The 13,939-nt window shown below is 29.2% G+C and overlaps 1 protein-coding gene across 1 annotated transcript; it reads left to right on the top strand.

The window, feature by feature from the left end:
- Positions 1-7,384: 7,384 nt before the first annotated feature.
- Positions 7,385-13,644, top strand: LOC120075107 (UDP-glycosyltransferase 76B1-like). Its single transcript, XM_039028279.1, has 2 exons — positions 7,385-7,999; positions 12,638-13,644. Exons 1-2 carry the CDS (start codon positions 7,516-7,518, stop codon positions 13,495-13,497), a joined length of 1,344 nt encoding a protein of 447 aa, XP_038884207.1. The 5' UTR covers positions 7,385-7,515; the 3' UTR covers positions 13,498-13,644.
- The last annotated feature ends 295 nt before the right edge of the window (positions 13,645-13,939 follow it).

Raw genomic sequence — 13,939 nt, 5'->3', positions numbered from 1 at the left:
AAACTTATAGATGTCTACAACGATGGACCTTTCTCCAAGGTGACAAAGGGCAAAGTTGATCTGTATCAGTGAAGTTGTTGTTGAAAGTGAGTATTTGAGAGAATTGCAAAATGGACTATTAGAAATATGATTATGTTTGACATCAAACCAATTGTAGGGAGTTTCATCGTCTTCATTCCATGTGATAGTTTGTTCGTAAGAATCTTGAAAGGCAACTTAAACACTATCAACCCCAGAACATCATTGTTGGAAACGATTGTTCAAAGTAAAAAAACAAAAGCAAGAAATATGTGTGCGAGCAAAAAAGGTCGATACTTGGCGAGGGTAGTCATCAAAACGATGGAATTTCAACAAGAAGAGTTGCTGAACCAACCATTGCAAAACATGAGATGAGGGAGAAAAGGAAGATTTTTTTTCACAGGGTGGTTAAGTGAAGATTCTGAAAGAATAGCAGATTTAGTTTTTTTTTGTTATCTTATTTTTATTATTATTAATAATAATAATAATAATAATAATAATAATAATAATAATAATAATAATAATAATAATAATAATAATAATAATAATAATAAATTGAACAAAAAATACACATATATATACACGCACGTGTTTCAAACATTTAAAGTTTAATTCTCATTTATATGTTTCTTTTTAAATACGAAAATCTATTTTTATGTGTTTTTATATGAAAAATTGAAAACATTGAAACTATGAAAAAAAAAAGATCCAATTAATTTGATGATAATATGAATAAAATAATGAAAAAATATTTGGATACAATTGAATTTGTAACACACATCTAAGCAAACCGAAAGTTAGTTGGATAAAATCAAATTTGATAATAAAAGATAAATTCAAATATAAATTGGAGAGAAAAATCGAGCTCCAAAGAACATATACATGGCCAGCTTACGTACGTCTCGTTTACCAAATGATCACGTATACCACGCTCCCCTCTTTCTATAGAGGAGAGATAAAGAAAAAGAAAAGAGATATAGTGATCATGCCGTAAGAACTTGTTCGTTTCTACTTGACGTTATTTTCCTCGATTTTTTTTTTTACATTACATAAGTAGCTTGCTTACTTAGCGCTTGCGCTAAGGATCTAATCAGAATCAAACTTGGATTAGAAAAAAAAAAACCTTTCCCTTACTAGCTGGAGTACACTTGTACTCCTTGATCTTTAGTGCGGATTAAGCCAAAAAACATTTTTTCCCCTTCCAATATTTTTCTATTGGAGCTTCCCTCATTCCTTTTATCGAACATAATGGTGCGAATAGTGCTTTAATAAGTTATAATATGCAACGTCAAGTAGTCCCGCTTTCTCGGTCCGAAAAGTTCATTGTTGGAACAGGCAGGGTTGGAACGCCAAGTGGCTCGAGATTCAGGGGTTGCCGTATAGCCGAACACGAGGGAAAGATCATTTATACCGATACTAGAAGTTTTTATTTATTGTAATTAATTCAATAAGTAGTAGATAAAATCTAATTTGATAATAAAATATAAATTCAAATATAATTTGAGGGAGAAAAATCAGAAAGCGAGTTAATTTATTTTCAATTACACTGTATTCATAAATCCGTTTTCATTTAAGCTTCAACAATTACAATGTATTTATAACTCAATCAACCACAAAACCTATGAAAGGAGCCTAACTCATAACTCATTCGAGAGGCATAACAAAAATAACAAGAAAACAAAAGTGAATTAGGGGAGAAAAATAAGGAGGAGATTGGTTTATTTTAAATCCATTCGTGAAATAGTTATCAAAATCTAATTTGAATGTTAAAAATAAATTCAAATTCCAAAAAAGGGCGAAAATTATGGAATGATACTCATTTTTAGTTTTGAAATTGGATATGTTAGATTATAATATGATTAATTTGGTTATTAATCAAGCTCTCCAATTACCTTTTATTTATATCCATGTTATTAATCAAGGTTTCAACTTACACTGTATTTATATCTTGGTTATTAATAAAGCTCTACCCTTACATTGTATTTCATATTTTGGACATACGAACCAACTAAGGAAAAGCCAATATTATCAAAATGTCAGCTAAAATAGTGACTAAATATGAAATATGTATAATTCAATCTAATAACATATACAAACAATTTAAATCTTAAAAAATATTAAAAAAAATATCTGGTTACTTTATTATGAATATGTATAAAATAATGAAAAATAATTCAAATATTTGAATAAATTTAAAATTTGATTAGATAAATGAAATTTGATAATATGGATATTTAAAATATAAATTTGATAGAAAATCTGGATATTTAACTCAGGTGAGATTAATTCAAAAAGTGATTAAACAGAATCCAAATTAATAATAAAATCTGCATTAAAACGTTAACTAGAAAATAAAAAATGGTGATCATTTACCGGAAAAATGGATAATTAAGGCATCGATAATTATCCTATAAACAGAACCTCAACATTGTTTATAATTCTACATCTCATGTAATTGCCATAAATCTTATTATTTACTGATTTCAAACCCAAAAATCTCCATTTACTCCCATTCGCAGACCCTTCACATTGTTTTGGGCTTTGGGTATTGAGAATTGGGCTTAGACTTCGAACTAAGATAATGATTTTAGAGAAATTGAAGAATATGTCTAAATGGGTGAAGTGATTTTGAAAAATGTCTATTTTTAGGATTTTTTTTTTTCTTTTTTAAATCTCTAAATCTTTAAATGGGTGTTTATTAATTTGCCCTCCCAACTACCCTGTACGCCTACTATGGTCGTCTCTCTCTCTCTCTCTCTTTTTTGTTTCTTGATTTAGAAACAAATTCTAATGGCCTTTTTGTTAGATTTAAAAATAGATTTTGATTTGAAATTTTATTTAATTTTTTGAATCAATTTGAAATATTGATATTATCCATATATATTTTATAAATTATAAATGAAATAAACTCCAATCATCCGACGAAAGAGACCTTCATCTCCCTTGCTTACAAGCTTTCGTGAAAGAAGGTCTTTGACTCTAATTAGTCGACTTCAACGCTCCAAAAGCACATGATGGTTATAGTCATTCTATTTGACATAATGTGCCACACAAAATCTGGCAAAATCCTGACGAATTCAGCCCTAAAAAATTCATTGGATATGGGCGGTATGAGATTAAGGGGCAACAAAGTTTCAATCGAGCTAACATTAACCCACTGATCGCCAGGACTATCTTGAAAGAACCCCTTATTTAAGTCACCAATTTTCGCAAGGTCTCAAATTTGATCAATTATGATTGTAGGCGACTAGGGTTTTGGGCCATTGATTATAGATTGATGATGGGGATGGTGAAACTGGAATTGTCGGATGGTGGGTCAGCCATGTTAATGAAAGAGGGATTCTAGTTTTGGGTTACAACAAATTGGTGAACGTTGCAAGTAAGTTTGATGATCCAATGAAGCATAATAGCATTTGGTGTATAATATAATTTTGTTTGTTGCATGACCCAGTAGAAGGTATATATAACCAAATTGAAGGTATATTATAAATATCCATGGGCCGAGTCGGTGTATAATATAATAGAGTATAGCTATTTTTTAGTACAAGGTAGTAGCATGACGTAATTTGTTGATTTTTTTAAATCTCAACTACAAGCTATTTGTGTGGTGTTAGGGTAATTAAACTTATTTTAACTAGTTTAAGTACAAAGTATTTGTATGAAAAAAATTTGAGGACTTATACGGGAGTTTTCAATATAAGAAAGTGTATTTGAGAGAGTCGATAACTCTCAATATACGAGTTATTAAGGATGAGATGATTGCGGGGAGATGAAAGGGACATTATTTTTTAAGAAAATTTTAAGTAGTTTCAAGTATAAGATATTTGTTCATAATAAAACAACGAAAAAAATGGGTATTTTTCTAGATTTTGGAGGAGAAAGTGTACTTGAATGGCTAAATTAAAATCAAGTTTTCTTTTAAATGTATTGTATTTTCTCTCTCTTGATTTCACAAATTTATAACGATTAGAATGATGTATTTCTCCTTATTTTTATGTTTTTTTTGTTTTTCGAGTACATGGTATTTTTTCTTGCCTTTAGGTCACAAATTTTGTATTTTTTTCTTGCCTTTAGGTCATAAGAACCATATGATTCTTGATTTCTCAAAAAAAAAAAGAAGTATATTTTATTGATACCCGATGGATTTTATTAGATTAGATTATGATTCCTTTGTTATGGCAGATTTCAACTTTTGGATTAAATTTGTTGCATTTAAATATTGTGTAATTCTGATTATTAGAAAGGATATACTCGTCCATGTTTCTGTTACAAAATAATTATCGTATATTTTAATTACATATTTTACGTTTAGACATTTTTTGAATAAAAAATATTTTTAGATATATATATTTTTTTCAATTTTCATTCTAAAATTAGACATTTATCTGGTTGTCCCATGATTTTAAAACAAACACAAACTTTTATTTTACTTATTTATTTATTTTTAGTTTTTAGTTTTTTCCCACCTAAATTTGTGCAAGTATTTAACAAGCAAGAACCAAATTGATCCAATAAACCAAAAAATCTATAAAGCATTTGGCCAATAGGTTTAAGTTTTGGCTCCTTCTTCCATTTGTTTGTCGAGCTGAGGTGGTTGTTATGTATAAATTAACTATACAGAATCCTTTATTTTTAGTTGGCAAAACTAAACATCACAAAGAGCTATATTTAAGAGGATAAGTTTTAGGTTTCAAACTCGTGAAAGTCCACACCGTACCATCGTATCATTGGCTAATCAATCAAACATGATCATCAATTGTCCTAATCACTAATTCCTCTTGTACTAACTTCAAATACTATTGCAATATTGTCATTAGAGGATAAAACTAACGTCTCACAAAGGTTCAAAATAATTTTCTATATAAAAGGAGTTAGTAAAATAGGGTTCTTCCGCTATAATAATATACAATAATTTTCTATATAACCAAGGGAATCTCACTTGACCTTCACTTGCCTCCGATGGTAAATATGTATTTTCGAGAAAGAGGTGACCAAAAGAACAATCAAAGTAACTCACAAACATAGTGCTTACCATAGGATCTCGATGCTTAAATCTGTTCAAAGTACTGAGTGTAGCAAGTTTTTAGGAAAAAAAAGACAAGCTTATTGTGAAGATATAATTGTGTATTTATAAGGGGTAAGCTTAAGATTTTTCTAATACTTTTTCGGATTGGATTAGGATGCCACCGAGGGATTGAGTTAGGGCCTGCAAAGAGAAAGCCATGTGGGGCATAAATTGACCCAATTGTATCATTCTAATAGTTTATTTGACATTGTTTTGGCTTTTTGGACCCATCTCGTACGAGTTCCGATGTTAGATCAAGTCAAACTCTCTCTATTTTAAGTTTACCCTTATGGTTATTTTTACTTTTAAGATTTATTTTTCTCAATTCAAAATTATCCATAACACTATTGAACAAACAAATCAAGTGAAAATGGACAAACACATGAAAAACAGGTAAGAAAAACAAGACTCGACTCATTGAATTTTCATCTTATGATACAGTAAATTTGTTCGAGCGCAACTTTAATAGATTCTAACTCCACATTTAAGCATCTCTTTTCACATTTTTTTAAACTATATATATATTTTTTAGTTTTTAAAATAACATTTTATTTTTCAATTAACTTAAAAAAAAATGTTTCAAAAGTTACACCATGTATGGTAACCATTCAGTATTTAGTTTTTATTTTTATTTTTTAAAAAATTAAGCATATTCCATTTAGTTTTTAGTTTTTATTTTTTTTAAAATTAAGCATATTTCATTTATATTTTTTACACTGATTTGCATCTTTTTCAGGTACAATGGTTGAATTCTTAGCCAAATTCCAAATTCCAAAAATAATTTTTTGAAAGATACCTTTTTTAGTTCTCAAAATTATGCTTAGTTTTTTTAAACCATTGGTGAAATGTAGATAACAAAGGAAGAAATTTTAAGATAGAAGTAGTATCCATAAACTTAATGTTTTAAAAAATGATTACCAAACGGGGCCTACATTTTTCTTTGGAAAATTTTCAAAAATAGAAAAAATGTCAAACTATTTACAGAAATAGCAAAAAGACATTGATAGACACTGATAGACTTCTATCAGCATCTTTCAGTGATAGACTTTTATCTGTTTCTATAATTGATAGACATGAATATACTTCTACCAGTCTCTATCGATGATAGATTTATATCGGTTTCTGTTATTGATAGACACTAATAGATTTCTATCAACGTCTATTAATGATAGATAAAAAAGGAGAAAGATGATTAAATTTTGCTATTATGTATAAATAGTTTTCTTTCCCGAAACATGGCTTGTAAATATTTATAAAGTAAATAATAAAACCAAGATTTTTCCATCGTGTGTATGAAACAATTGGGCCTTCGTCACAAGACTTCGGATACTGATCATATTGGGCCCCTAATAGAGCCTTTTCCTCTTTGCGATTTTTACAGCAAATCAATCATAATTTTATTTTTTTTTCTCTCTATAACGCATCGGAAGTAATTTACAATAAATTAAACCAAACCTTCTTTCAATTTTTAAGTAACTTAAAAAGTAAATTGTCGACTTATTTGCATTTTTCTCTTGCCCTCTCATTGGCAAACAATCGACAAGGTGTAAATTTTTAATTTTTTTTAGTACGAAAGATTTAAATCACAAATACCGTGATGATTAATACAAATTAGATATCAATAAAATTATGCTTTGGTATCAACCTACGTCTTGTAAGTAGTACAAAGTTTAACATCTAATATCCAATTAATCTTACGTTGACAAGTATCTAACCTGTTCCATGTACATATATATGTTGGGTCTCCTTCCATTTTTGCTAGTAACCCTAATATATATATATATAAAAAAGAGGTTATATTGAGCTTATCATTATAAATTCAATGGAGCATAACTTACAAATGTATGATGTTTACCCATTCAAATCTAACATTTAGGTCGCATTTGAAATTGTTTTGTCATGCACTAAAAATGATAAGGAAGAACTACTTTGATTTTGAATAAAATTGATTAAAAATACTTCATACTATGGAGATTTTGAATTTGTTAAAATAATTGAAAATATACCTTGAATCATTCAAAATCAATTTAACGAAATTGATGTCCAATCCAACCCCAAAAATTGAAGGTACAACAAATATGTTCTTAGTATATTTATTTACAAGACTAGAAACAATTATTTTTTTTTTTATTATTATTATTCTAATTTCATCCTCTTACTCATATAGTGCGTATTTGGAAACAAATATGTTTGGGGTTTCAATTACAATAGTCTATGTTTTTAGCTATTTGTTACAGTATTTCTATTCATCGTCCATTTCTTACTATGAAATTATAATATGTGTCCATTTCTTATTATGAAATAGAGGTTGAATTATTGTAACCTACCAACCGTAACAATGAAGTTAGTGTCCCGAACAATCTATTATATGATGGAGACAAGTACAAATAGAAGTGATTCCCTGTTGAAAGCAAAGCGGAGGAAAGTAAAAAATGGGGGAAAAGAAAGAAGAAGGCCGAAATATGAGAGTAATCCTTTTTCCTCTGCCGCTTGAAGGCCACACAAACCCAATGATTCACCTCGCCCATATCCTCTATTCAAAAGGCTTCTCCATCACAATCATACACACAACCCATCTCAATAACTCTCTCCTCCACCCTTCAAACCACCCCATCTTCACGTTCCGGTCAATTATTCCCGACGAGGCCGAAACCAGTGGCGGCGGAGGCGTTATAGAGCTCATAACTTCGTTGAACAGGCGGTGCGTCGAGGCGTTCCGGAAGTGCGTGGCGGAGCTGGTGGCTGACGGCGGCAAGATCGGGTGCGTGATCACGGATGCTCATTGGCACTTCACTCAGGACGTGGCTAACGAGTTTGGGATTCGGAGAATTGTTTTGAGAACTGCAAATATCTCTGCGTTTTTGGGATTGCTTGCTCTCCCTGCTTTGCGTCCAAATTATCTCTTGCCTTCTTCAGGTCATCTCATCCATTTCTTCTTTATCTTCATTCTTTCTTTTCTCCATCGCCCCAATTCATTTCACAACCTTTTTCCCTGCACGATTCTGGTGGTGATTAAACCTCCCACGTGAGTACTTTAACCTTTCGAGTACTTGATAAGCGTCGTGATTACTAAATACACATTTTTCATTCAAAATATTTTTATTAATTTATTAAATCCATAAATAAACAAACAAATAAAACATTTATTCAAGATATCTAAAAGTATTTTCAAAGAAACCCTTCCAAATATTAAAGAATTTTCTGTCTGACATTAAATTATAGTTTCAAAACATTCAAACGACTAAAAAAAATCATTTGAATTAATTACTACTAAATGCACATTTTCATTCAAAACATTCAAACTTGAATTGATGCTTCAAAACTTATGGGTAAATCAAGTTTAGTCCAAAATTCAGTGTCTGCTAAAGAATCAATCAACGAATCCAAAGAAAACTCATCAACAACTAACCAAATAATAAAGATCCCACAATCGGCAGCATCCGGCAAACGCACAATGACGAAGGCTAAAAAAAATATGAAAGTAATAGAGATTTTTCTCTCTAATTGACCTGCCTTTGAAATGAAGTGGAAGATTGTATTTATGGAGGAAAAATAATCCAAATTTTAAATTATTTGGGATTCCATAACTTTAGTAGATAGATTAGATTTCTTTTCTTGAATATGTCACTTTATCTAATTAGGTCTATTTTTTAAAAATCAATAACTAAAATAGTAGATCGATTATATTTCCTTTTTGAGTAATACATTTTCTCTAATTAAGAAATCCATATTCTAAGTAATTAGAATATCGATAATCTAATTTATTTGGGAATCCATATTCTAATTGAATTGGAAATATCACAATATAACTAAATTAGAAATTTCATAATCTAATTATTTTAAATTAAATCCAGATTTCTACTATCAACCCAATTTAAATTAACTATCTTCACTAATTTAGATCCAAACTCCAAAATTAAAAAGAATAAAATCTAAAACCACAATTTTTTTTTTCATTTTTAAATTTCAAATTCCTTTTAATTTCCAAAATCCTAATTCTTTTCTTTTTCTTTATTTTCAAACATTTATCCAAAATAATCCAAAAATTCCAAAGCTTTTATCAAATTAATCTTAAACCAATTAATTTCTTTAATTAACTTAATTTTGACTCCAAAATCAAAAGTAAAGGTAATATACATCAATAGTTGAGATAAATTGCATCATTCCAAATATTTAATCAATTTAAAATCACAAATTTCCCAAGTAAATTAACCCAATTTTTTCTTAAATTGAATTAAAATTCCAAAATATTCTTTACAAATATCTTTTAAATTAATTATCTTACCTCCCAAATTAAATTTTTAATTCCAATTTACCAAAATAATGTCCAAATATTTCAAAATTATATGAAAATTCAGGATGTTACACCAATATTATTGAGCCAAGTGCATTTTAGCATCTACAAACATATATTTACATATTATATTTCTTTTCCCAAAAAATATTGAGATTAAATATAAAATTTATTGAAAGACTAAAATTTTAAGATTTGAAAGTATAAAAACCTAAAATTAAACAAAAGTCCCTGGTTGAGGGGCAAAATAGTATTTTCCATGCTGATATACTGCAAATACAAATATGTAATTTAATGTAAGAGTGTTCAAATATCCCGACAAATCAAATAATTTAGACTATGAAGAGTTGAGTTGGAATAATTTTGTTCTTGAATTGGATCGGGTTCAATTTTTTTTATTTTTATTGGATTAGGTTGGATCGTGGGTTGGTTAAAAAAAATTTGAATTGACTAAATCTAACCTGAATTTTATATATATTAATAATATATATACATTTTTGTTTAAAGTTTGATTACTTTGTATTGATTGCTTTGTGATTTTTTTTAATACTTTTCTTTTAAAATTGTCATGATATTTGTCTTTGTTTAACGTCAACAATAAATAGCATAGATTTTTAAAATTTAGTATTTGAATTTTATGGGATTTTAGTTATTAGTTATGTGTTGTATAGAAAATTTACATATTTTTAATTAAAAAGAAAAAATAAGTCCTAACCCAACAACCCAACCTAATTTGGATTGGGTTAAGTTGAATATTTTATTTGGGTCATTTGAGTTGTCAACCCAGTCAATCCGAATTTTCGGATTGGTCCTAAAAACATCTTCAATCCAATCGAACCCAACCCATGTACACCCGACTATATAAATTAATATTAGAGTTTATTCATTTGTTTTTCCTAAAATTCTATTTCTAAAAATTAGGTAAAAATACATTTTTAGTCTTTAAGTTTTAAGACTAGTTTCAATTTTCTAAGTACACAAGTTACAATTTTAGTTTTTTTCGTTTTGAGTTTGATTTCAATGATTGTTTTCAAATAAAGGAAAATAAGTCAAGTTATTTACAAATTATAATAAAATTTTACTATTTATTAGTAACAGACCGCGATAGACATCTAGAGTAATAGTGACATTTTGCTATATTTGAAAATATTTTCAGCAGTTTTATAATTTAAAAAAATTGTCTTGATTTTAGTTTAGTTTTTAGGCTTTAAAATGTTACAATTTTGCCATTGACATTTGAGTTTTGTTTCAACTTGGTTCTTAAATTTCAAAATTTACACTTTTAATCTTGAGTTTTTACTAAATACTCACTTCCAATCTTTAGTATTATGCAGTGAAATTTCTAAAAATTATCTTTAATGTTGAGAAATCAAGTCAACATTTCAATTTGATCATTAGATTTGAAGATTTACATTGCGAAGTTTCCTATATTCGTAACTTAAAAGATCCGACATAGATATTAGAGGTCTCACATATCTATAATATCTTGCACCGGTGTACATGAGTTGATTGAGTTGTGTTGGAAGGATTTTTTTTGTACCAATTCGAAAATTCGGATTGGTTGAGTTGACTATCCGAATGACCAATTGGGCTCCAACTCAACCCTTAAAATTCGAGTTAGATTGAGTTGGGTTGTTGGGTTATTTATTTATTTATTTTTTCTTTTTTAATACTTTTCTATTAACTTAAAATGCTTAAAGTTTTCTACACATATTAATAACTAAAATTTCATAAAACTCAAATATTAGATATCAAAATTCAAAATATCTATTACAAACTTCAAATACCATAAAAATATATATGAGTTATAATATTTATAAGTTATGATATATATTTTTTTAATAATATAAAAAATTTTAGTTGAATTGGATTAATCCGAATTTTTAAAAGTGTAACCCGAACCCAACTCAATCTGAAAAGGCATAAAAATTCAATCCAACCCAACTCGAAATTGAAAATAACCTATATCAATCCTTATAATTTAGATTGAATAGTCGAGATTGTTCGGATTGCTAGGTCATTTCAATACTCCTATAACTCGTTTAAATGCCTATAAGAGTAAATCATAAAAAATACACCTAAATTTTGTGCTTTCTTTTAAAAGTATCTCTGAGCATTTAACCTTATTTTAAAAGTACCTGTAAATTTTAAATGGTGCACTAATACCCTTAAACCAAAAAATATGTTAAAAAAATCTCAAAGTATTTTTTTTTTAAATTTTAATTATTATTATTAAATAAACTCGTAAACTTTCAAATTTCTATGAATGTCATTAAATTATAAATTAAAGTTAAAAAAACCAAACTGTTATATATGAACATAAACAATCAGCATTTTGTTTTAAAAATTATCGCTAAACTTTTAAAAATTGTATTAATACAATTTAACCTTTAAAAATAAGGTTAAAAAATATCCTCAACATTCGTATAAAGACAAAATCGTTTCCATTTTTCAATTACTCTTTCCACTCTGCTTCAAAAATTAACACTTTTTTTATTTTTACTCATAAAGATTTTGTTAATCATTTTTTAATTTAAATTAGTTAATTTGTTGTGATTAGTTAAGGTGGTTTTCGATGATCGAATATGATATTTTTTTGTTGGATTCTTGTATTTTGTGATTCATTGTTATGTGGAGTTTTAAGTAAAGATTTTGATTGTCACTTTGTGAGATTTTGAGGATTTTGTGTTTAATTTAAAATTTTGGATTTTGTTCAATTGCTAAGAAAATTAGCATAAGAATTGGAGAAATAGAAGTAAGAATGAGTGTATTTATGACAAAAAATGATGATATCTATATGAATTATTTTCAAACTGGTTCTTTTCCTTTTCCTATTCAAGATAACTTCAAAGAATTTGACTATACTAACAATATAAGAACTTTTTATAACTTGTTTTTTTTTTTTTGTAAAGTCAAGAGTATTAATGTAACCATTAAAAGTTTGGAAATATTAAAACAAGTACCAACGATTTTTGTCCATATATCAATGATAAAAATATTTTCTTTAAAGTTTAACAAGTATAAAGGTGTGTGATCGCAAAGTGCGGGTGCGATCTTTTTTTTTTTTTTTTTAATTTTATTAACAGTACATCAATACAATTCTATTTTGGTTGAATGATCACTCATTTCCTTACTCATTTTTATAGATTTTTGCATATTTTGTTCCGACCATACTTATAAAAACAGCAAAATATTAAAGCATATTTGGTCTTAGAAAGTTTAAACTTAGATGAACATTGTGTCTAAATTCAACATTGCAGAAACAAGTTTGGAAGATCCAGTACCCGATTTCCTACACCTCAGATTCAAAGACCTGCCGGCGATGAAGGACCAAAATCCCCATCTCATTGACCAACTCTTATCTTCCATCTTCATTCAAACCAAAGCTTCCTCAGCCATCATCTTCAACTCCTTTAACGACCTCGAACTCGACCCCCTTCTCAAATGCCGCCAACTCTTCAACCGCATCCCAATTTTCCCACTCGGACCTTTTCACAAACAACTTCCACTCACTCCTCAACCCCACTCCTCCCTCTCTTGGCTCAACTCAAAAACCCCCAAGTCCGTCCTCTACGTCAGCTTCGGCACCCTCGCCGCCGTTGACCCCCACGAGTTCCTCGAGATCGCGTGGGGCCTGGCCAACTCCACTCACCCCTTCTTGTGGGTGGTCCGCCCCGGCATGGTCAGTGGGTTCGAATGGCTCGAGCCGCTACCGGATGGGTTCGAGGAGATGGTGGGTGAACGAGGGTTGATCGTGAAATGGGCGCCGCAGAGGGAGGTGCTGGCGCATCCGGCGATTGGGGGATTTTGGACTCACAGCGGCTGGAACTCGACGATTGAGAGTTTATGTGAAGGGGTTCCGATGTTGTGTTATCCTTGCTTTGGAGATCAGAAGGCTAATGCCAGATATGTCACCCACGTTTGGAGAATTGGAGTGATGTTGGGTGATAAACTGGAGAGAGGGGAAATTGAAAAGGGGATTTTGAAGTTAATGGCAGAGAAGGAAAATGGTGAAATTATGAAGAGGATTAAGGATTTGAAGGAGAAGGCTGAGTCCTGTATCGAAGAAGGAGGTTCTACATTCAAATCACTAGAGAATTTAGTCAATTTTATCCTTTAAAAAATAAGTCTTAAGCTGGAAATACGGGGCTGTTTTGAATATCTTGAATTTATACATCACTTTAAACGACCAAATATGGAATATTGTGTTATACAAACTCTAGAAGCACTGCTCAATCTATAATATGATATTATTCTTCTTTAATAATAATTTGCTTTCTCCTAAATATGTAGACATTTTTATATATGGATACGAGATAAATATGATACATCAATTTCTAAAATATCTTTTTTTAAAAAAATCTAAGGTATATGAAAATTTAACATAAAGACACGAAATGCAATATATTAAAGCATAAAATGTCAAATTAATGATAATAATATAAAATATAATACAAAATGAAAAAAAAAACAACTACTGTAGTACATACTCCTTCCAATCATTATTTGACACGTTATTAAATGATTTATTAATTTATTATTTATTTATTTTGTGGACCCCA

This window comes from Benincasa hispida, chromosome 4, assembly GCF_009727055.1.
Source record: "Benincasa hispida cultivar B227 chromosome 4, ASM972705v1, whole genome shotgun sequence".
NCBI classification, from domain to species: Eukaryota; Viridiplantae; Streptophyta; class Magnoliopsida; order Cucurbitales; family Cucurbitaceae; genus Benincasa; species Benincasa hispida.
This window is presented reverse-complemented; position numbering and strand designations above follow the sequence as displayed.

Coding starts and splice junctions, on each gene's coding strand:
- LOC120075107 (XM_039028279.1), top strand. CDS start 7,516: ATGGGGGAAAAGAAAGAAGAAGGCCGAAATATGAGAGTAATCCTTTTT. Junction 8,000..12,637: donor TTATCTCTTGCCTTCTTCAG/GTCATCTCATCC, acceptor TCAACATTGCAG/AAACAAGTTTGGAAGATCCA.